Genomic DNA, 25,892 nt, shown 5'->3' on the forward strand with positions numbered 1-25,892 from the left:
AATTTCTGGGTAGCTTTTTAACTTTTGGGTTTTTTTTTTGAGACAGGGTCTTGCTCTGCTGCCCCGCCTAGAGTGCAGTGGTGCCTTCATAGCTCACTACAACCTCAAACTCCTGGGCTCAACCAATCCTGCCTCAGCCTCCCAAATAGCTGGGTCTACAGGTGCATGCCACCATGCCCAGCAAATTTTTTTTATTTTTGTAGAGATGGGGTCTCACTCTTGCTCAGGCTGGTCTTGAACTCCTGACCTCAGGTGATCCTCCTGCCTCCCAGAGTGCTCAGATTTCAGATGTGAGCCACCTGACCACACCTTAGCTTTTTTATTACTTCCACCCTTCCAACACTTTTGTAAGCAATTTCCTGTATTAAAATCTTTCTGTCAGAAATATCCTTTGCGGTTTCTGTTTTCCTGAATGAATGCCAACCAATAGAGTTAAAGAAGAATCACTCTCTAGAATCTATTTCACATTTTTTGTTTCTCATTAACACCTTTAGATTTGGGCATGACAAATTCTATTATGCTCTTTTCACAGAAGGGTAAACTAAAAACTAAAAGTGATTAAGTAAATTGACTAAAATTATATAGCTAATAACAGTGGAGCGTGAACTCAATCTAAGTTATCTCCATCTATATCCTAAGTTCTTTTCACAATATTTAAGTCAAGAAACACTGATTGCTTTCAATTTTAGAAAGGAAAAACACACATTAGTGGAATCTGCATACATTTCAGGAATGTAGGTGCACACTGAGAGCACGAACATTAAAAAGACCAATCTCTATTCCCTTGAAGCAAATAATACATATATACTTTCTATCAAGCAAACCTGGATGTTTGAAGATCTAATTCACTCTAAGAGAGTGATTTATAAAATATTTTGAAGAAATATTTCTTGACCAAAAAATCTTCCAACATACAATTAAACAATTTATTTGCCAAAAGATTATCATAGCCTTTCACATATATTATAACAAAGAACAAAGTATTCTTATATATAACAATAGCATAAGACTTATTGGTTTCAACAAAATATGATGATAGAAATATTTCAAAGAATAATAGATAATTAAGAAAACATTTAACCTATGATGTTAATTTAAAATCAATAATTATGACAAAAAATTTAAGTCTTACTATATTACATTTTTTATCCACATTAAATCCAAAAGACCATTTGATTTAAAGAGAAATCAAATATACTAAATGCTGGCATCCAAACTCAGTAGAAAGCAAAAAAGAAAACTAGTAAGTGGTCAAATTGGTGTAAGACATAAGAGCTAAAACAATAAAACTCTTAGAAGAAAACATAGGGGTAAATCTCCATGACCTTGGATTTGGCAATTGCTATTCTTAGACATGACATCAAAAGCACAAGCAAAAAAAGAAAAACTAGATAAACTGGACTTTAGATTTCATCAAAATTTAAAACTTTTCCAGCCTGAGCAAGAGCGAGACCCCGTCTCTACTAAAAATAGAAAGAAATTATCTGGACAACTAAAAATATATACAGAAAAAAGTAGCCGGGCATGGTGGTACATGCATGTAGTCCCAGCTACTCGGGAGGCTGAGGCAGTAGGATCGCTTAAGCCCAGGAGTTTGAGGTTGCTGTGAGCTAGGCTGATGCCACGGCACTCACTCTAGCCCGGGCAACAGAGCGAGACTCTGTCTCAAAAAATAAAATAAAATAAAATAAATTTAAAACTTTTGTGCATCAAAGGACATTTTCAAGAAAGTAAAAAAGGAAACCAACAAAATGGGAGAGAACATTTGCATCACATATATCAATAAGGATTTAATATCCAGTATAAAGAATTCTATAATTATAACTCAACAAAAAACAACAACCCGTTTAAAAAATGGACAAAGGACTTCAATAGACAACAATAGTAAGAATTGCAAAAGATACACAGAAGGTCAACAAGCACATAAAAGATGCTCAACTGCATTAGTCATTAAAGAAATACAAATCAAAAATATAATGAGATAGATACCACTGCACACCTACCAGGATGGCTATAATTTAAAATTTTTAAAAAGAAAAATAACAAGTGCTGACAATGACGTGAAGAAACTGAAACATTCATACATTGTTGGTGGGAACGTAAAATGATGCAGCCTCTGTGGAAAACAGTTTGGCATAGCAGCTCCTCAAAAAGTTAAACATAGAATTACCATATGACCCAGCAATTCCACACCTAGGTATATATCCAAAAGAACTGAAAACAAGCACTCAAGCAGATAATTGTACATGTCAGTATTGATATAGCTAAAATTTGAACTACAATTAAAATACTGTCATATAACTTTATATGACCACAAAAAACTTTAAGAAAATCAAATTAACTAGGAACCAAAAATTAGCAGATTTTATAAACAATGTAAGTATTGATATTCTTGTTCTAGACAGCTGCTAATAAATTTTAAAGTACTTAATACATAATTACATGACAGCCATATCAATTAAGCCTTTTAAATAATTTAAGAAGCACACAGGCTGGGTGCAGTGGCTCATGCCTATAATCCCAGCACTTTGGGAGGCCGAAGCGGGAAGATAACTTGAGAAAAGAAGTTCAAGACCAACCTGAGCAATATAGCAAGAGACCCCATCTCTACAAAAAAATAAGAAAAATTAGCCAGGTGTGGTGGAGTGCACCTGTAGTCCTGGCTACTCAGGATAAGGTGGGAGGATAGCATGAGCCTAGGAGTTCAAGGGTACAGTGAGCTAAGACTGGGCTTCTGCATTCCAGCCTGGCAACAGAGCGAGACCCCGTCTGTGTTTAAAAAAAAAAAAAAAAAAGCAGCAGTAGTATATAGCTTATAAGCTACCATATCTCCAGTAAACTTTTACAAAATTTATACAGGAATGTCATGACATTCGGAAAGTAATATATATCCCTCCTTCTTGAAGGATAAACACTCTCAAATCTTAAAGCTAGTTTAAAGATTATAGTGGTCTTTAATATTGGCAACTGATCAGATAAAGGGGATATATTTTTAAGTATCTCAATAAGAAACTTATTTCTTATTTCTTTATTCTTAAATAACTGCTTAAAAACTTACAAAGCCACAACTCAAAAGGGAAAAATTAACTTTTATGGGTGTGTACCTCATTGATATTAAGTTCACCATATCAGAATGGGAAATAAGATGTATATTCTCTCTCTCTCTCTCTCTCTCACACTCTCACACACACACACACACACACACACACACACACACACACACACACACAGTCACACACTCAGTGTACATTTTAGGTCCACCAAACTAAAAAGTTGTTGCCCAAAGTCATTGAATTCAACTTTAGTCATTACATAAAATACTGCCACCTGAGGAAATACTAAAATATTAATTAACATGGTCATAGTAACACCTACTTACTGACACTTACTGTGTGAAAATTTATCATTTCCTGAAGACTGTCAGAAAACTTGGTCAAACTTGTCTATGAGAAAGAAATAAAAAGAAACCAAGTCATTTATGAGCTGGTAAAATAGGCCACAAAAATGTTACTTCAGCATTTCTGACAGAAAGATCAAGTTACATTGTAAACAGTAACATTTATTTCCAAGGGCACTCTCACTACTTCCTGAGGATGCTCTGCAGAAAGATCAAGTCTACAAGTGGAAACATAAAACTCTAGAAAAGTCAAAGAATTAGTACTGCCCCATCAATAGCATTACGCTAACAAATAGGAATGGCACATATAAACCTAAAGGTAAAATTGTTTGATTATATCAAGACTGTGTGATCATTTAAGCATCTATGGACCAAATAATCATCAAACCACACCCACTTCTTCTCCAGGAAAGAGTTTATTTTTTTTCCTCAGGGAAGAAATATCCTAACACCACACAGTATAGCAAGGGAGCTAAGTTAATCCAACATAGCTGTCTGACCAGAACCTAGATGGCCCCACATTCATACAGTTACATATTAATATTATTCTCAGGCTAAGGCTCACTGCTTGCCCCTATAAGTGGCTACTAATAAGTATGATCCTGCACTTGCTGCTCAGGACCTCTGGCAAATGTTTCAGCACATCTAGCAGCAGGTAAACTTAGTAAACTGAGCAAAACAATGAGAAGGTGCGTTAAAAGAGGGATGCTAGATATGCACAGTACAAATTAAACAACAATTTCTAATTATCTTAGAAAAGAGAATTATACAAGATAGCACCATGGCATGATACCTTTTATACTTCTAATTTTAAGGATCACCATAACTAGTAATATCAGGTAGGTAAATGAATGCACATTTCTTTAATGTCTTGTTGCATTTTTTCATTTTCACTGCAATTTTAATAATACTAACCTCAACTACAGCATCATTACTAGAATACTGAGCCAGGTCTCGAATCCCATTCATGAACTGTTTATTTGCAACACAAAAGGCTTTTCCAGTATCAATCATAGCAATACAAAGTTTCACAAGCTGAAAAAGAAAAAAAATTACATCAAGTTGAAAATAATCTTATAAATTACTTAGTTCAACAAGTGTTAGGAGTAACCCCATGAGTTAACCTAGTTAAGATAAATAATGTTTCATCAATAAACCCAAAATGGACTAACTGAAAGTTATTCTTTTTTCCTTTGGCTTATAAAGTAAATTCATAGGAGAATTGTACTAAAAAAAGTTGACCTTTTAGGATCCAAAGGCTATCTGATAACAATAACAAAAAGAAATAATTTCATCAAGTCAGATCCAATCCCATAAATTAACTCCATAAAAATTTATTAAGTAACTCTAAGAAGAAAGAAAAGGGTAAGCAAGCTATATGATAAAAAGGTATTTCAATTTTTTTTTTAACTGTGGTATACTGGAGGAAAGTTTTAGAATAAACTGGTATGGTGGATTAGTCGTGCTGATCATTTCAGTATCAGTCTATCAAAAGCAGATGTCTGAACAGATTAATCAACCACTTACTCAAAAAATATTTCTCCAATGCCTATTGTTTTAGGCATTGTGTGCCTTAGGACTGAGCTTTTCTATTTCTTTTCCTTTCTTCTTTCGCTGTCTCTCCATTCCTCCCTCCCTCTTTTTTTTCCCCCAGTTACTTCCTTCCTTCTTTCTTTTCTTTGTTTCATTAAGACACAGAACATTTTCTTTAAACAAAATCTTGGGTGAATGTCAAATACTAAAAAAACAGATAAAAGCGAAACTGCCCTAGATGAAGGAGGGAAGACTACTGAGGGGGGTGGAAAGGGGAACACCAAGAAGAGGATAAAGAGCCAAGAAAAACATAAGGAAACTTCTAAAGGATCCCGAGAGTATAACTTAAAACTGTTGCCCTAAGGCCTAGAGGAACAGAAATTAAAAACATAATCTCTGCTCTCAAGGAGCTCTAATTCTAACCAGTTGACAAGCAGATAAATTCCAAAGCACACAGACACAAACGCTACAACAAAACAATGCATGAGTGAACAAAGGAAGACCTAACCAGGACTATGGGGACCAGGGGAAAGATTCCAGGAAAAGGCAACATGAGATACTGCTAAACTTTTAAGAGGTTTTGATATATTAATGTACATTGAAAAGAGGAGGTATAACATGCAACATTTCTCAAAAATATTTGACTGTGGAATTCTATTTGGAGGAAGCATTCTCACAGGACCAATGTTCTATGAGAAATGCTGGCAGAGATAAGTCTTTTAAATAGTTTGCTATTTACAAAGTAAAATATTATGTCTTACCAGAAAAACTGATTCTAAAGTTCATATGGAGTAACCACCATGCAAGAAAAGCAAAAAAAAAAAATTTTTTTTGAAGTAGAAGGGAACATTAGCTCTATATGATATTAAAGTATATTATAAAGATGTAGTAATTAGAACTCTGGTAGTGAATGCAAATAAACTGATCAATGGAACAGAATACAGACTCAAAAAACAGATACAAATATACAGTATTTGATTAAAGTAATATTCCAGCCAGTGGGGGGTGGGGGGAGTAGCCAATAACTGACATCAGGGACACTGGAGAGCCATCTGAAGGGGCAGGGAGGAGAAACTAAGTTGGATTCAAAAACCTCACAATTAATTTCAGATGAAATAAAGATTTAAACATAAAAAATGAAATCAGAAAACAAAGAGAAAACAGGAGAATTTTTTTTTTTTTTTAAAGAGACCGGGTCTCACTCTGACACTAGGGTGGAATGCAATGGCATGATCAAAGCTCAATGCAACCTCGAACTCCTGGGCTCAAGTGATCCTCCCACCTCAGCCTCGTGAAGAGCTGGGACTACAGGTACATGCGCCAACACATCTGGCTAAATTTTCTTACTTTTTGTAGAGACAGGGTCTCTCACTATGTTACCGAGGCTGGTCCTGAACTCCTGGCCTTAAGCAACGCTTGGCCTAGGCTTGCCAAAAAGTGCTGAGATTAGATTACAGGCATGAGCCATTGTGCCTGGTAGAGGACTGTTTTGGGTTATTTTTTGTTTGTTTGTTTTTGAGAAAGGGTCTTGCTCTGTTGCCTGGGCTAGAATGCAGCGGCATCACTCACTGCAACCTCAAACTCCTGGGCTCAAATAATCCTCCTGTCTCCGCCTCACAAAGTGCTACGATTACAGGCATGAGCCACTGCACTCAGCCTGGCCAAGGATTTTTTTTTTTTTTTTTTAATAATCTCAAAGTGGGAAAAGCCTGAAAAGAATGCAAACCTCGAAAGCCATAGAAAAAAGAAATTGATAAATTCAACTACATAAAAACAAAACATTTTTGTGAAGATAAAAACAATAAACACAAAGACAACAATATTAGCAACAAATCACAAGGGACTAAATTCCCTACCATAAGAAAGGGCATACAAATCATTTTGAAAACTCAACCATCCACTAGAAAAAATGGGTGATAGACATGTACAAATGATTCCAAAAAAGGACATACAAATGTGTTAAACCTATGAAAAGATATTCAGTCTCACTCACAATAAAAGAAATAGAAATTACTAATTTTTTTACAGAACAGCAAAGATCAAAAAGTTTGACAACATGCTATTTTCGAGAGGGTAGGTATGGGGAAACAGGCACTCTCATATATTCTTTTTGGGAGTATAAATTGCTACAATTTATAAGGAAGGCAATTTAGCAAGACCTATCAAAATTAAAATACATATACCTTCTAACTTAGCAGTTTCACTTTCAAAAATGTATCATATAGATATATTTGCACATAATGACATATGTAAAGTTATACATCGTAGTCAGTAAAATATTGGCAGCAATCTAAGTGCCCATCAGAAAACAACTAGATAAATAATGATATATCCATATAATACAATTCAGTCATTTAAAAATGAGACATCTTTATAGTTAATAACAAAAATACACAAGATATATTAAGAGAAAAATCAAAATGTAGAACAAGGCTAATATTTTTGTTTGAATGGGGAGAGTCATTTTATATACTTAGAAAACTTCTGGAAGGCCACACAAGAAACTGGGCAGTGCACTCCTCTGGCAAAGAGATTAGAAAATGACTAATTTCACTGAGTACACACTTTTTTGCCTTTGAATTTTGTTCCACACAGGTGGCATTACTTGTTCAATATATTAAATAATTCAAAAATAATTAAATTGAAAGTTTCCACAAAAACAGAAAGACGGGTTAATAGTAAAACATCATGGTTAAAAATACAGTATTCTCAGCTCAGTGTGCTGAGGTTCAAATCTTAATGCCATACTTAACTAAGTGAGCCTGAGTGATCTGAACCTCAACAAACTTCAATTTCTTCTCCTATATGATACCTAACAAGGGTACCAAAGCATATAACGATACTATAAAGAGGGTTAGATGATGCACATAAAGATCTTAGCACAAACTGTTACTGGCACGTGGTAATTAGTGAAGTGAGATTTTTGCTTCTTTGTCAGAGGGGGAGGTTTTCTTGTTGTTTGCTTTTGCCTTTTAAAAACAAACTTGAACATCTTTATCTACATAAGATGAAGAGGTGGTCGAAAAGGAAAAGAAGAGAGATGGCTAACGCAAAGTCCTAAGCAGGTGGAAGGTTTGGAATTGCATAGAAAAAAAAAATAAAAGATACTCTTATCACTCAAATGGAAGGGAAAATACCAAAGAACAGATTCTGTCAAGTTTCTAGATTAGGAGCAAGAAATAAAGGCATTCCTACTAAGCAGAAGGAAGAGACAAGGTCATCTGCTAAAAATGAAGAACAAAGTGGTAAATTTTGAGAATATAACAAAGTATTAAAAAGCTGCTAAAGGGAACAAGAGAAGGACCTAATTGGGTTTTAGAAAAAATTGCTTTTTATCAAGAATTCCAGGAATGTGTAGCTCCATCAATTGGTTGCACTAAACACTTGTATAACATTTCCTGTAGGGTTTTATAGCCCAGCTATGGGGCAAATAACATCGATGGTTACACAAGACAGTGAGCATTCTGCAGAGTAGATGTTATGGAAGGCAAATGAAGGTCTCTGAAGAGAAATAATGATGTAATGAAATTAAGAGTAAATTGAAAGGGCACCTCGTAGCATTATTCATAGTAGCCAAAAAAGACGGACAACCCAAATGATGAATGAATAAACAAAACATGGTATATCCATACAATGGCATATTATTCATCACTAAAAAGGAAGTACTAATACATGCTACAACATGGATGAACCTTAAAAACATTATGTTAAGTGAAAGAAGCCAGTCACAAAAAGCCAAATATTGCATGATTCCATTTATATGAAATTTCCAGAATAGGCAAATCCACAGAGACAGAAAGTAGATTAGGTTGCCAGAGGACAGAGGAAGGGGAAAATTGGGAATGACTGCTAACAGGTACAGGGTTTCTTTTTAGGGTGATGGAAATATCTTGGAATTAGATATCAGTGATGGTTGCACAACACTGTGACCGTACTAAAAATCTCTGAAAAATCATCCTTCGAAATGTTGGATTTTATGTTAGGATAATTTATCTCAATTTTTAAAAATTACAAAAAAATAAGTACTCTGAAGTGAAGTTAAAAGTGATCTGAAATATCACAAGTAGACAGATTGAAAGACCAGAGGTAAGCTTGAAACAGAAGCAGTAGTGAGGCTGAAAACCAGAAGGACTGGAGACTCAAATCAGAAAGTAGGATTATCAGCATTCTAGATTTCAGAGATTAGAACTATGGTGTTGAGGGATAGCATACAGCCATGAAAACAGGTATCTGAATTGGAATAGAGGTCACTATCACAGGAGAAAATGAAACGGTGATATGGCAAAACCACACACACACACACACACACATACACACTCTGCAACTATCTGGGAGGAAGTACTGACTTGGCAAGGGGAACGGAGAGGAGAGAGAGACTGACTTTGCCAGTTATCAAAATCCTTATTAGTGGCCAGGCGTAGTGGCTCACACCTGTGATCCTAGCATTCTGGGAGACTGAGGCAGGAGGATTGCTTGAGGTCAGCAGTTTGAGACCAGCCTGAGCAAGAGCAAGACCCCATCTCTACTAAAAACAGAAAATATTAGCCTGGTGTGGTAGTGCGTGCCTGCAGTCCCAGCTACTTGGAAGGCTGAGGCAGGAGGATTACTTGAGCCCAGGAGTTTGAGGTTGCTGTGAGCTACGCTGACACCATGGCACTCTAGCCCAGGTGACAGAGCAAGACTTTGTCTTAAAAAAAAAAAAAAAAATCCTTATTAGATGACAGTGATGGATGAGATTATAACTGAATAATACAAGCCTAAGAAGAGGAAAAATTTGTACCTAAGAATAAGATTAAATGTCAAGTTAGTCAAAATTATCAAACTATTAATAGTAGCCCTAGTTCATTCAACAATATTTTACTAAGTGATTACTATGTCACAGGCACTTTGCCAGCTGATAGGAATACAAACAACTTATTTGCTGACTATCCTTGTATAAACAACATCCTCCCTAATTCCCATTTTTTCATGTGCAAATTGGCAATAATAGCAACTTTGCAACACTGTTGTAAAGATTAGAAATAATGTAAGTAAAACATAGGACTTTGTATATAGTAAGTGCACAAAACAAATGAGGCGTTTTTCCTTTTAAAGACCGTCTCTGTCTTCAAGGAGGTAATAGTCTGTTGAAAAGACATCATCATCATTAATTTTTACTTAGAATTTACAGTGTGCCAAGAACCATGCTGAGCACTCTACATGTATTATCTCACCTTATTCTCATAATAACCCTATGAGATAGATAGATAGATAGATAGATAGATAGATAGATAGATAGATAGATAGATAGAAACTCTTATTTTCTCTGTTTAGGAGATGAAGAAACTGAGGCACAGAAAGGTTGAAGAGCTTGCCCAAGGCCATACAGCTAGTAAGTTGTAGAGCAAGATTCAAACCCAGGCAGTTTCAGGCTTAGTGCTCTTAACTACTAGGCTATGCTACAAACCAAATATAATAATATTATAATAGTTTAAATGGAAGTACATGCAAGAAACAATGCAATACAAGAAAAAGAGCCGAAGTTTAGTAGTACATAAGCTGAGATTTAAACAGTGTCTGCTTAACAAACAGGGAGCAAGCATGCCAGTGAAACAATGTAACAGTTTCAGAAATTCTATCTAGATGGCAACTATGAATGATGCTGCCAATGCCAGAACACCTGGCAGAATGGATAAATAATTAAACTCAGTACAGCAATGCCACTCATAAAATATTACTCACCAGAAAGAATATAACTACTGGTGGCATATATTATAAGCAAAATAAATAGAAGCTAAGTCATCAAGCTAGTTTAACCTGTTGCTGGCACGATTTACAATGATACTATAGGTGGAACTTGCCCTGCACAAAGTTAAATCACTAAACTAGTCTTGTGGCTGGCAACCCCTCCCTGTCTTTAGTCCTTCAATGCCACTACCTTCAATAACAAGCATTTCTTGTTCCTCTTAGGCTCTCTTGTCTATGCTAACTCCCCATAATTCTAAAGGAAAAACTATAGATTATAGCTTAAGAATTTGGGAGAGGTATATTTTATAAAGAATCAAGATCTCGAACCAGAGAAATAAAAAAGTACCTATGAAACTGTGGGAGGAGGAGAAATAGAAGGGTGATATTTTAAAAGCTGTCATGTTTCCACAACGCCATTTCTTAGTAGCCCTTTGGGTGAGATGGACTCTAGGACAGGTTCTTACTACTGAATGCCAATACTTTAACAACTTGCTTTAGATTTGAATCTTTTGGTTTTAAGATTTTACCAAGCCAACAATATTAAGGGAGGAAAAAAGAGCCATTCATTAAAGCAAAATCATTAGCAAAAACACTATCGGTAGATTCTGTTTAGGAACTTAAAATTTTGAGGTCCCCCACCTCCATGTTCCATATGATTTACATGCAGTTCTACCTAAAAAACACAGATATCCTTATTATGCTACTCTGTGATTCTTTAAAAAGTCTTGCTCCTCTGTATACTTTCTTGTAAATTTACCAGAAAATCAAAACTACATCTTCTGTTGTCTACCCTAAGAGTTTAAAACTTTGTTTTGAAGAGTACTTAAAAACAAATGTAATACCCAGGGTAAAAAAAAACAATAATGATAAAATAGTAATAAAAAGCTCATACATACAATTTTTAAGTAGAAAATATCCTTTCCCAGAATGTTCACAAACATTTGCCTGGAAGTTTGCTAGTGTTCCTTAGAAATTTTCCAAGTGGCGGGCTTCCCCAAGGTGGATCCTGAAGTACAATGGTGCCCAAGAAGAGTAGTGAACCGATAATAAAAACATAGAAATGGCCAGGTATGGTAGCTTGCACTGTAGTCCCAGCTACTTAGGAGGCTGAGGCAGTAGGATCATTTGAGCCCAGAAGTTCAAGACCAGCCTGGGCAACACAGCAAGAATCCAGCTCTTTAAAAAATAAAAAGAATTAGCTGGGCATGGTGGTACCTTCCTATAGTCCCAGCTACTCGGGAGGCTGAGGCAGCAGGATCGCTTGAGTCCAGGAGTTTGAGGCTGCAGTGAGCTATGATCACCCCACGGCACTTCAGCCTGGGCAACAGAGCAAGACCCCGTCTTTAAAAAAAAAAAAGAAAAAGAGAGGTTCCTAACCCTGGTTCTGCCTCTTCTAACTTTGTGATATGAAGCAAGTCCCCTTTCCTTTCTTGGGCTTTGGTATCCTCATCTACAAAGCAGGAATAACACCATTTATCCTACCTACCTCATAGGATTGTTGTAAAAATTTTAAAGATATTATATATTATAGTGCTATAAAAATTATAGAGTACTATATAAAAATAACTACTAAACATTTTCTAAAATTTTGATTTAATTTGTTTACATACATAACTAATACTGTTTTATATAGCTTCTATACTATTTACATATTATATATTTACATATTATATACATACATATGTTTCATGTTTCAAAACATTTGAAAACCTTCTGCCTAATTAATATATTTTATATCCTTGTTACTCAAAGTGCGATCCACGGGCCAACAGTATGGGAATCTGGTTAGAAATGCAGAATCATCTCAGGTATTCCTGATCTACTGAATCAGAACCTGTATTTTTACAAGATAAGATCCCAGGTATTCCTATGCACAGTAAGGTTTGAGAAGCATTGCTTTACATAGCAATAACATTTACAATAATAATTATGTTAATAAACTATTTTCAGAGAAGGTATTTCAAATATACACATCTAACTTATCTCCAAAAGTTTAAAGAGAGATATTTCACTGAACAACAGTTACAGACGCATATCTGAACAAACAGATCAGAAGCCATGGGTGTATACTCATTCTAATATTTCTGCCCAGTATATAACAGACATTGTTTCATGGATAGACAAAAGTACATATTATCAATAATTAATATAGAAGGTGGAATCAAGGTACATTTATCCTTACATAAAATATAACCATATCAATTATTAAATATATATTAAACATTTCTGGTATTAGCTTAAAATGGAATGAATATTTTACATTTTATTTATATTTGAATCTGTCCACACTCAAATTTATAGAATGGTCAGGTTATGTATGAAATCCACTAAGCAGCAAAAAACACAAGTGCCACCTTTTTGATGGAGAATACAGAAACAAGCTTCCAACAATACAAAGAATGTTTGTGAGCTTTGAAGTCAGACATGGATTCAAATTCTCGCTCTGGCACTTAGACTTTGAACAAGCTACTTAATGTCTCTACTCTTAATTTCCTCATGTGTAAAACTGAGATAACAGCAGCGCTTACCCTCATAGAGATAAAAACATGAGCCACCAATCTGTGGAAAATAAGAATAAATGTTTCAAAAAGTTAAAAATGTAATACTTACCTTATCAAGTTTTAGTTCCAATTCTGCCACATCACCTTCTACTTCTTCTAAAGCAGCCCTAGAAAAATTAAATATAAAGTTATTACGTTTGTTCAAATGTATACTTTATACTTCATATAAAGTAATTATTACCTTAGAATGAAGTATAACTATTTCATAATCATGCAATGCAATACATAATACAATTATTGTTTAAGACAATAAGAGAACACATTAGGTTGATTTATTCAAAGAATTAATATTATTCAAATTAATAACACTAATTAAAACTATTTGGCATGTATTTTTTAAATGAATAAGAAAATTAAAAATTGAGTCTTACAAAGAATCAGATTTCTAGATGACAAAGCATATGCAACCAAACTGCAAAGCATTGTTCCCAACCAAAAAGGACTTTGACTTTCAGAACTAACTCAGAAAGATACTACTCTTGTCTAATGCATCATTCTGTTTCTAAAGTATTTTTTTTTAAAATAAGCACCTAACACTGATAAATTTTAGTCTCACTTCTTCTACAAATATAATTTTAATACAGAAAAATTAGCAAAGGTTAGAATATGTAAAAAACAGGAACTAAACAAGTCAGGTACTCATTGAAAAAAGGGAATGATAAAATTATAAAACTAGTTAGTACTTTCTATCATACTACAAGGCAACATTCCCAAATTGGAAATTTAAAACAAAAAAATGACCACTAAAACGTTTGAAGGATAATAACGTTTTATACTAAAGAGTAGTGCATAACAAAATGTAATTCGTCTACTTTAAGTTATCTATGTCATTTGCATATACCTACTTGATAAAGTAGCAATTTTCCAATAGCTATTTTAAGACTTAACCCAAGTTTAGTTTTTTTTTTTATTTTTCTTTTTTTGAGACAGAATCTCACTCTCTTGCCCAGGCTAGAGTGCCATGGCATCAGCCTAGCTCACAGCAACTTCAAACTCCTGGGCTCAAGCAATCCTACCGCCTCAGCCTCCCGAGTAGCTGGGACTACAGGCATGTGCCACCATGCCCGGCTAATTTTTTCTATCTATTTTTAGTTGTCCAGCTAATTTCCTTCTATTTTTAGTAGTCTTGCTCTTGCTCAGGCTGGTCTCAAACTCCAGAGTTCAAATGATCCACCCGCCTCAACCTCCCAGAGTGCTAGGATTACAGGCATGAGCCACCGCGCCCGGCCCCAGATTTGTTTTGATTGGATAGTAGAGGGGGACAAGACACACAGAAAGGTATTTTGAGCACTGAGTAAGATATTCTGAGTTAGACAACACAACAAGGGGAAAGACAGTAAGATAAAAACTCCCACTTCGCCTCTGAATAGTCACTTTATCACATTGTGATTTCACCTCTATCTGGTGAAATAAAAACATTTATTTTTTAAAAAAAGTTTTTAAATTTCCAAAATAAGAAAATAATTACAAATTATTCAGTAAAGAAATTCCTACTATGAGATCCTGTAGCATATGTTTCAAGAAAAGGAGCGGTGCTACACCTTCACAGCATCTAAACAGAAATACTTCTCTGACTAAAAGTTTGCCATTTTCTTCAGCAGTGTTCTCCAAACTATACATTGTTTGCTTAGCCTAGAAAACATTTCCTCCTCACATTAATCCTCTCCCTTCATCTACTTACAATTTAAAACTTAATTCACAAAAGAGAGCAAATATATCTGTACAAGGATATTCCTCCACTGTTTACAACAGGCTGCAAACCCAGATGTCCAGCAATAGGAAATAGGAAACAATGTAAATAAATGATGATATATCCACCCCATCATGTGAGGCAGCAAGTTTTTAAATGAGGTTCATCTGTATCTACCGACATGGAAATATATACATGATAGAGTATTACATGGGGAAAAAAGTGAGCTACAAAATTATATGTATGGTGTGAGCCCAATTCTGTGGGAAGAAAAAGCTGTTGGGCTATGCATAGGAAAATATCTGGAAGCATACTGACCAATCTATTAACCATAACTCTGAAGAATGGGGATTGGAAAGCAGAAAGTATAAATAAGGATTTGTACTTTCTGACTGTTTCACTATTTTTAACAACTATGCATTGTTAAGTAATTTAAAAGCTAATAAAGTGGGGGAAGTTCAGACACCACCTCCCCAAGAGGTAGGTCCTCTTGGAATCTCTTCCCTCACCCACTCAGGCTGAATGACATAGCCCTCCTGTGCCCCTTCAGCACCTGATGCATATCTCTATCATTGTTCACTTCTCTCACTAGTCTGGGCTCCCCATAGCAGTACAGAGGCTCAAAATGTTTGTTCAGTCACGGAAAAAACTCTACAAGTATTTACTCTAATTGTCAGATATGCTCTTCATTTACATTTTTAATCTTTGTTTTATCTTGACTCAATTCAATTTCTCTCAAGCCAATTAGCTGAAATCACCAGCTTAAGATTTGATTTAATCATTGGTTTCTATTAAACATAGTCTGACAGAAACTTTATGTATATTCTTCAAATTTATTTCATTGTGCAATTCTATTAATTTACTTTTGTGAAACAACAATTTTAAAGAAAGGTGAGGGTTTATGTATAAGAGAGAAATGTCTGATTTTTAACCTGTCATTTAAAAATGCAGCCCTTTGTAATCATACATGCAAAGAATCTGAAAGTTTATCTTAGAGATCCTTCAACTTATTTTCTCTTTAAAAAAAAAAAATCTCAGCTAGGCACAGTGATTCATGCCTGTAATCCTAGCACTTTGGGAGGCTGAGGCAGGAAGATGGCTTGAGGCCAGGAGTTTGAGATCAGCCTGGACAACACGGCGAGACCCCTTCTCCACAAAAACTTTTAAAAAAAATTAGCCGAACATAGTGGCACACACATGTAGTCCTAGTTACTTGGGAGTCTGAAGCAGGAGGATCACTTGAGCCCAGGAATTTGAGGTTGCAGTGAGTTATGATCAGACACTACACTCCAGCCTGGGTGAAAGAGCAAGATCCCATCTCTAAAAAAAATTTTTTTTAATTAAAAAAAAACAATCTCTGTCATAGATCATCTTAGCTGTATGTGAAATCTTGTTGCAACAGGTAAGTAGTTAGTGTCTAAGGCAGACCGGTGCGTTGCTGAATATTTCTTAGTATAAAAAGGAAAGTATGTGGAAAGAGTAGAGTCTCTGTTCAAATTCTGGTCCACCATTCACTTATCTAAGCCTAACGTATCTTAAATAAGATTTTTTGGATGACAGGTATTATTTCTCTGCAACTCACCCAGATATTTACTAAGATATAACTTTTATAAATGTGCAAGCCTTGAAAGGGCCCAAAATTATAGACCCCTATTCTCCAAGGCTTAAAATGTAATTTTAAAAAATCAAGTTACAAACACATTAACAGTGAAAGAAAATATATGATTAAGCAGCAAAATGAGCAAAACAGAAAATAAGTAATAAGGGTAATAGATGTTAAAAGAAAGGGGAGAAAAGAGAAGGCAATCAGCAAAGTCAAAAGGGTCAGCAAAATACAGCTCAAAAGGCAAGTCTGGCTATAGCTTTTATACAGTCCATAATCTAAAAATGATTTTTACATCTTTAAATGCTTGAAAAAATTAAAAGAAAATATTTTGTGACACATGAAAATTATGTTAAATTCAAATTTCAGTTCCCATAAAATACAGTTTTATGGAAAAAGAGACAAGTTCATTCACTTCCATATTGTCTGTGGCACAATGCTCTCTCTACTGGCAAAGCTGAGTAGCTGCAAGAAAGACCATATGGCCCACAAAGCCGAAAATTTTTACTACTACCTGGCCCTCTACAGAAAAAGTTTGCTGACCCCTGTGAATATCAAATAGGAGAACATAAATGAAAACCTTTTCTCATGTAGGAAGTGCATACAAGAAAATAAACTTTAGAACTTTAGCTGTCTGTACCCTAACAAGCTGAATAAGGCCAGAATTCAGAAAAATGGACACTTTATTTTTAATAACAATACCTTCATTCTTTTATGTATTCATGCATCACAGTTTTTCCTGATCAACTCAGAAAATAGTTAACTCAAAACGTAAAACTAGAAATGAAAAAACATCCAGCAGCAAGTGTTAACAATGAGACATTTCTAATCACATAGTGATCACTTTTGGCTGTGAATTCAATGAAGCTCTAAGGGAAGCACAAAAATAGAATTCTCCCCACCCAGATAATTGCATACATATCCCTGCTGTTCCAATAAACTTTTTAAACTACTGTTTTTAAAAGAGTAGCCATTAAAAAAACTAAATAGTATATATAACATGAGCATTACATCTTCTTTATACAAGAAAGTTACTTGAAAGAAAAAGGAAATGTGATAAAGATCATTTTTCTCATCCATTTAAGATTCTTAAAAGACAACAACAACTAAAACCCTTCACTTCAGCCTTGGCAATATCCTTAAGATGGAATTAATAATTTAAAACTAGGTCACATGGTGATACAATCTAAAATGCAACAACAGGATATTCAAGATCATTAATAAGCCCATAAATATCCTCAAACATTAAAGATGGATTTGAGGCTCTAAGTCATAACTACCTCATAAAGAATTATTAAATAGATAAATAACTCAAAATATAATGTGCACATTTTGAAACTTTTGTATTCCTTATTTTATATAATAGATATATTTTAAAAGTTGAATATAACTTGAATAACCATTTAGATACTCAGAAGAGTTGCCTGTATGTGTCCATCACGGTACCTACCATTCCCAACCAACATCCTTTTACAGTCCTTTTTCAGCTCAACAATCTTACAAACCTTGGGCAATGCTGGACTATTCTTTGCAAAGAAAAGACAATAGCTAGATCTAGGATAGCCCACTGACCCAAGGGCAGTCCTATGACTCATCAAGTGGTAAAGAGGAGTGACAAAAAGTCCCCACACCAATGAGAGGGCTCCCTCTGGGTTTCTGACCAGGAAACATAGCATACATCTTGGAAACCTGCTTTTTAGAAGAAATCCCTCATTAAATCATTTTGTAACATGAATGACCACCCCTTATTTTATTTGTTAAGTTCTGGGTCCTTTATACTGTGTCTCTGTAACATCTTTATGTTGAGAGGCAGTGGAATGGAGTTAAACCAAAAAAAAAACCTGCATGTGTTTGAATCCCTACTATACTTCTTACTAGCTGTGTACTGATGAACAAGTTCTTTGTGTTTCAATTTTATCTATAAAATACAGACAATAACAATCTCTCCTATAGAGACACATGACAATTAAATTTTAAAATACACATGAAAACCTTAGCACAGTGTCTGACACTCAGTAAGTAATCAGTGAATGTCAGCTATAATTATTTATAATGTTAAAGAAAATACAGTCTCTTTTTATTCTCATGTTATGGGTCTATGCAGGAAAAAAAAAAAAACCACAATGCGATTAAGTTATTGCATACTTCCAACAAGAATGTGAAATAGTTTGAAAATGGAGGAAAAAAAAGTTACAAATCTATGATCAGCAAATAAAACAGCAAGTCTAATTGCCTTTAAGAGAAAACATGCCAATACTCCTGTCCCCTTCCAAAAATCACATGTCAAATACACACTGGAATCTTCTCCTAACCTCAAAACTTCAATCTATGCCAGAGGACTACATATATATGATATATAATGAGAAAATTTGTGAAAATCCACTTGGTTTCCAGAGTTATCGAGGTGAAATCTGTCCAACTCCTCTAAGGGCCCACAACAGAAGAAAATCAATACTGCAATCAATATGAAGGAAAGTTAAGGTTCTGATCTTAGCCAAAAGTCAGAGAAGTGATTGTATATTTATTACATAATAATAATAAAAAAACACATTTTTAAAAGTCTTCGCCTTTATTTTTTTTCATAAGTTACAATGAATGAAATTAAAATGTCTTTGTTCTCCATTCATTATTTTACAAATGTTATAACTGCTCCTATTTGCTCATATTGCAAACTGGACTAAGCAAACCTGGCAAGATCCATGAGAAATTTTATCTTACAATGGGAAAGAGAATAGTGGAAAGACAATCTAGAAATGGAAACCAAAATTTTAGGCTAACTCTCTGTCAACTGAGTCCCTGACAAATCATTTAATCTCTACAGACCTCATTTCTCTCATTCATAAAAGGTGAGAAACAGACTAGAACATCTTTAATGTCACTTTAAGACCTAACATTCCACTATTCTGGAATAAGCATTCAAAGGAAAGCTAGAACCTGGATTTGAATCTCTTCTCCCAAGCCAAGCTTTCCTCAAGGCCCTCATTTGTACTTTCAACAGAGTTAGAGAAGAAAAGAAAAAAAAATTATAAGCCATGAAAACTCTCACCAGATTTTATATTAAGTTTCATTCATTTCTCTCAAGTCTCCTCTGTGCATTTCTTAAAAGATAAGGGAAATAAATACAGATGAAAAGAGTGGTGGGTTAAGCTTTTTGTTCAGCTTAATATTTTAGAAGAAAAAAGGTTTTATTTTCCATCCACACGTGTATCTTTCTGAGCAAGCTCCTTTATATTTGCTTTTTACAGATTGTAAACATTATTCTGCCATTTCCCAGAGAGTGAAGAACTTTAAAAAAAAAAAAAAAGTAACTAAAGAAACCTACTACTCTTTCCCCCTCATATTTTCCCCTATCAAGAAACTGTATCCAAAGTTAAAACATCAGGGCCAGGGATGAATATAATTGAAAAAGTAACCAAACCATAGCACAAGGCCAAGATGTAAGTAGTATGGTCCAGGTGAATGAATACTATACTCCTAAATTATTACTCAGATGTCAATAACCCTATAAATCCCAGCTCATGGTAGAAAAAAAGATAACACTCTAAAAATATTATCCAGATTATCATCTTGCAAAAAGAAGTTGGAGTGGGAGGAGAGGTGTACAGAATTTTCTGTTACTAGGGCTTCAGCTTCTCACCTCAACAAGGTATATGTAATAGTTACTTCCAGAATTCTGCATAGCAGATAGTAGCTATATACAAAGTTATTTTTAACATGTTCTGTGGCAAATATTATTTATAGGAAACCAGTCTAAGGAAATACTAGTAATATTTTATTTTTATCAGATATTAAATTATTCTGTATTTTTTCCTCACAAAAAAATCTGTGCTAGTTTAGAAAGCAATGTTTTTATTTCACTCTCCTCTAACAGCCTGCATTTCTTGCCCAGGGAGAAATTTTCAAGCAGGTGAAATGGCAGTATAATTACAGTGCAAAGCCGAGTGTCCCAGCTACTCAGAAGACTGAGGTGGAGGACTGCTTGAGCCCAGGAGTTCAAGGCCAGCCTGGGCAACATAGCGAGACCCCCATCTTGTAAAAAAAAATTACAGTGTGAATTAACATCATTCTGTTGTATCATAAGGAAAGGGTGGTAGAAGAAGAGATGGCCCATTTATTATGTTGGGATCAATAAATCAACAGTGACAAATGACTGGGTAACAGTCCCTTTCAGTTTTCATCACAGAGGGTGTAAAACAAGAACGAAGGCACTAGTCATCTGAAGAGGGACAAGGTTTACTTTAATGAGGAAAAAAAGGGTTAAGAGGAAAAAGACTACAAACTTGTAGACTATGCCATGTTGCCTTCAACTAGGCTCTGAAAACATAAAAACTAAAGATCTTTCTGTCTTGACGTCCCAACAAACCCAGGCAGAGCTCCCTCAAAAAACAAACTGTTTTTAAGTTGACTTTCTACAGTCACTCACTGCATTCCCGTATCACTGTAGCAGGTTTTGATGTGATAGGAAAATAAAGAAGTTATCATTACTGCTTAAAGGGTTCAAATCAAATTTTCAACCAAAGCAGTTAAAGTTCTGTGTTAATCTTATCAGGGGAATGTCATGGGCAATATCTTTGGGAGAAGAGAACACTGTAAACCTCATGATTCATAAAAGGGGAGAGATGTTCACGGGGAAAGAACATTGACTGATGATACTGTCAGGATGACCAAGCATTTCAAAGATGATGGGACTACCAGCAGACTCTCAGTGAGAGAGGGAAGCAAGATGGTAGGATATCCAGGGCCAGGCCCAGACAAAACTGTCAAAAATTATAATCAGAGATCTGCCATATTCCTGCTTTTATGGCTGTTCCCCATTATCCTTTTCAGGAACTGGAAATGATACTTGAGGCACAAGACATCCTGCAAATCACGACAGGTAGGTAATCACATACTCAGCCTTCTAGGGTTCTCTCCACAACATATCACAGGCCGTCCCACAATCACATCTATAACTTTCCCAGGCTCCTCCATTAACAACCAAACATCTATATTAATACACAATGAAAATAATTCTGCCTTACATATTACTGTGTTTTATATTAATAATTTGCATGGCACTTTCATGTATGATATCACATTTGTTATAGTAAGAGAGGAATACAGAATAGTAATGTGAAATATAAAGAGAAAAAACATTAAGAAAAAATGAGCTACAACCCCAGAATCACAGAAATTTGAATTAGAAGAAACCTTAGTAACTTGCTGAATGACAGACCTGTTTAATGAAAGTAAAGCAGCTGTGTTTAAAAAGGCATTTTACACAGTATTTCATCTCCATTCAAATCCAGCCATTTTAAAAGATTGTAAAATTGGATGTGGAAGAATACAAATTTAAGAGTTTAATAAATAGACTCAAGATTTTAAAGACAATATTCACACCATAAACCACCTAGTATAGTATGACACTCAAGCGCCTTCTACTCCTTAGCAGAATGAGCATTCCACCACCACCATCTTCACAGAGCACCCAGTGCTCACTTCAAATAGCGCACTTCACATTCAACATATTAATGATAATTAAATTACTGGTCATTATGTCTGGACTGAGAGGCCTCAAAAGCATAGACTATGGTTCATTCAGCTATCTATCCCTAGGTCATTTACCAAGTAAACACTTGTTTGCTGGCTGGCTGGATGGACAGAAGGAGCATTTAAAACAACTATGTAATCTGGGGGGTTGGGTCACTCATAACAGTTATAACCTGCATCTCAGTGTGCATGTATTTATGTGTAAGTTTCCAATTCCCTCTTGCTCCAGCCTTGTAGCTTTTCCAATCTGCCATGTCCTCTCCAGCTTCATATAAATGCTACTACATAAATTTTTAGAAAAATTAAAGAAAAAAGAACAAACAATTGCATAAACCTCAAAACTAGAGTTATAATGAAAAAAGGACAAGCATACAAGGATGAGCCTATATACCTATATCTAATAATTATGATACATATTAATATATTTTTTAAAGTTGAGCAAAATTGGAAATTTTTATAATATTCTAGAATGTAGAATAACAAAAAATTTGAACTTCTAAACAGGTCATAACAGAAATTTGACAGGAGCTAAGGAGGTATTCACTCCATTACCACCACAAAATTATACTGCCATGATTTCCTCAATGCATTCAACTTATAATCAGATAGTATCCTTAAACATTCAAAAGGAAGAAACAAACTAACTATACTAATCAGAAGTGGGGAAAAATTTGAAAAGCAGCAACTTTAAAAAATTTAAAAATGAAATCACCACTGTGAGAAAAATGCTGACAAATGAAAAAACTGGAAAATTTCCTTCCTTTTCCTAACAACAAACAGCAGCAGCAAATATCTATTGCCTGGAATATGGGAATAAAATAAACAATGATCCTTGCCATCCAAGAGCTTACATTCTGAAGGGGAAGATAGTCAATAAACATAAAACATAATAAATGAGTCAACTGGATAGTATTCTATAAGGTAATAAATACTACAAAAAAAAAAAAACTCCGAGGAGGAGGACAGCTACAATTTGAAATAGGGTGGTCAAAATAGTCCTTACTGAGAAAGTGACATTTGAGTAAAGACCTGAAGTAATGTAGGGAACCATGCAGAGAAGGCTGTTATAGGCAGAAAAAACCACCAATGCAACGGCCCTGGAATGTTCAAGGAATAGCAAGGAGATCAATACGGCTGAAACAGAAGCAGTACAGGAGAGACCCGCAGGAGAAGTCAGAGAACTAAAGGAGAGCCCCATCACATTCAGAACCTTGTAGGCCCACAGTAAAGATTCTAATAGCTTCGCTCTACATAAAATTGGGTAACTACCAAAAAGGCTGAATAAGAGAAGAGACACAGTATGACTTATTTTATCAAGATTCATTCTGGTGCTATGTGGAAAAGACTGTAGAGAATCAAGAGAGGAAGACACAAGGAGACTAGTTGGGAGGCTACAGCAGTCATCCAGGTGAAAGATGAAGATGGCTCAAACTAAGCACCCATCAGGGGTGAGACATGCTCAAATTCTGGATGTATTTTGAAGGTAGAGCCAAGAGGATTTCCTGATGAATTGGACATGACATGCAAGCATATGCATGGGTACATCAGTGCACAGGTAAATGTGTAATCAGGGATGACTTCAAAGTTTCTGGCTGGAGCAGAAAAAGCACAGACTTACAACCAATCCAGGTAGGGAAGATTATAGGCAGAACAAATACAGGGAGAGAAGACTTAGAGTTCAGTTTTAGACTTGACTCAAAACATTTTATTAGCTATACAAGTGATGACGTCAAATAGGTGGATAACCATGAGTCTGGAGTTTGGGAGAGAAGGCTGAACTAGAGGTATTAGTTTAGGAATCAAGGACACATAAATGGTACTGACAGCCACGAAACTAGGCATTATCAAAAAATAATAATAATAAATAAATAAATAAAGATGGAGAAGAGGACGGAAATTAGGGGCATTCCAATATTAAAGCCCAAGAAGAACAGGAGGAAGTAGGAAAAGAACCTGAGAAGGAGAAGTTGACAAGGTTAGAGGAAAACTAAGAGAATGTCATAGAGAAGGGAAGTGAAAAAAGTATATCAAAGAAAAGAGAGTGACCAATTAGAGCAAAAGCAGCTGACAGGTCAAATAAAAAGAGGACTGAGAATTAACCTAAGTTTTAAGTCAAATTAAAATGGCTGGAAAATACTTTTTCAAATGTTGAACAATACTTCTGGCCTGATACTTTGATGAGCCAAAAATATGCTTCTAAGGAAGAGATTAATCAAATATTTTAAAATAACAGTTTGGAAAATATTTCGGGAATATATGCTGATTGAATTATAAATAGCACATCAAATTGGAATAAGAATAAAAATGTTCCCAACTAGAAACCGTGAAAATGCGTATTAACATTCAACAAGCAAGAAAAGTAGCTATATTCCCTTTCTGCCCTTTCCAATTCTCAATCCATTCCTGAAAGCTAAAGGTAATTAATCGGCTGAAAAATAAATCTCCATTTTCTTTCTCAAAAGTCTGAGGGAAAAGTTCTATTGCCACTTATATTAAACATAGTCTAACTTTTACAAAGACTGATAATCTAGCTCTAACTTTCCATATGAGACATGGTACAGATGAATATCTATGCTTTCTTGTCTTTTTATAATATTAGGATTGATTGCTTTCCAACTCTATGGTTCATTTTGTATAGCTACAGTTATTGTTACCCATCACTACTAAATCTCAAAATTAAAAGTAACGCATGTACACAAGACCAATCACTTAAAATTAATTTTATTAACTGTTCAGGACAGATTATATATTCTGTCTCACAAATTTAGCAATCTTGCCTTTCAGCAGCAAACAAAACTGGAAAACTCAGTTATCTTTGCTCCAATAATCTAGCTATATTAACCTTAATGCAATTACATCAACTATATTGCTGAAAAGAGTCAAGAACTTCAAATTTTATTTTCTATCAGTAAGTCCTCACCCTCCTATTTAATTATCTTTATACTCTAAAGGAGATTGTGCAATTTAAGTGACAGATTATACAACTTCAATAATGTGTGTTCTTAGGCTGGGCACTTATTTATATTACATAGTTTATCACTAGACCCAATCCACCAATAGAAAATGACTACAGATAAAATGGATACTCAATAAAACACCTGTTGATATCTACAGTATCATAGTAGTACATCCCTGGTGATATCTAATATTAGCAACTAAATAAGAGAGAACTACTCATTTTAAGACATCAGATTGCTTACCTGAGAGAACTAAAAGTAACATGTATAATGATGATGTACTTTCTTATCTTTATAAAACTCCTAAGTGTGATACTTCCTAGTAAGTATAAACCAAGACACCCTAAAATTTCAAAACATTTTGTGTTTAACATAATGCAAGGGGAAAAAATGTAAACTACTACTTAAATTTTTACAAACTAACAGATTGCTTTAATTCTTATTTGTTCTATGGCTTAAATCTTATTTGTCATGTAGCATATCTAAATATGTATTTAACTGCCTCATAAAAGGATTCTAATGGAGTCTCAAAATAACTGTGACAAGTCAATTTTGAATAATAATTATCTTTGGTTTAATGTCATAAGTGCATATGATATAAACTAAAGTCTAGATTATATAAGGGTGCCAAATAAGAAAGTCTCCTGGAATAATGGCAACAACACCTATCTCTGACCAACTAATGAGCATTTCAAAGCACTATACAGATCCCTGGGTCCTATTCCAATAGGACATAATCTTTATCTTCAGAGTTGAGGAATGTATAATTTTAGTAGGCTCCCAGGTGACCCTGATGCAATAAGCCACAGGAAAAATTGCTACATTCAAGGACAAATTAAGTCTGTAAACTCTATCATAAAACACATTGTAGCACATAAACATGATCTTTTAATAT

The 25,892-nt window shown here is 34.8% G+C and overlaps 1 protein-coding gene across 1 annotated transcript in view; it reads right to left on the minus strand.

Annotated features, from left to right (window-relative positions):
- Positions 1-25,892, minus strand: part of ACAP2 (ArfGAP with coiled-coil, ankyrin repeat and PH domains 2) — a 130,268-nt gene that overhangs the window by 65,033 nt on the left and 39,343 nt on the right. Inside the window, exons 2-4 of the mRNA XM_045539991.1 lie at positions 13,268-13,325; positions 4,313-4,432; positions 3,390-3,443 (exon numbers count right to left, since the gene is read on the minus strand). Of these exons, the coding sequence (XP_045395947.1) occupies positions 3,390-3,443; positions 4,313-4,432; positions 13,268-13,325 (232 nt within the window). The remainder of the gene's footprint in view (positions 1-3,389; positions 3,444-4,312; positions 4,433-13,267; positions 13,326-25,892) is intronic.

The sequence above is a fragment of the Lemur catta genome, chromosome 1 (genome assembly GCF_020740605.2).
Source record: "Lemur catta isolate mLemCat1 chromosome 1, mLemCat1.pri, whole genome shotgun sequence".
NCBI lineage: Eukaryota > Metazoa > Chordata > Mammalia > Primates > Lemuridae > Lemur > Lemur catta.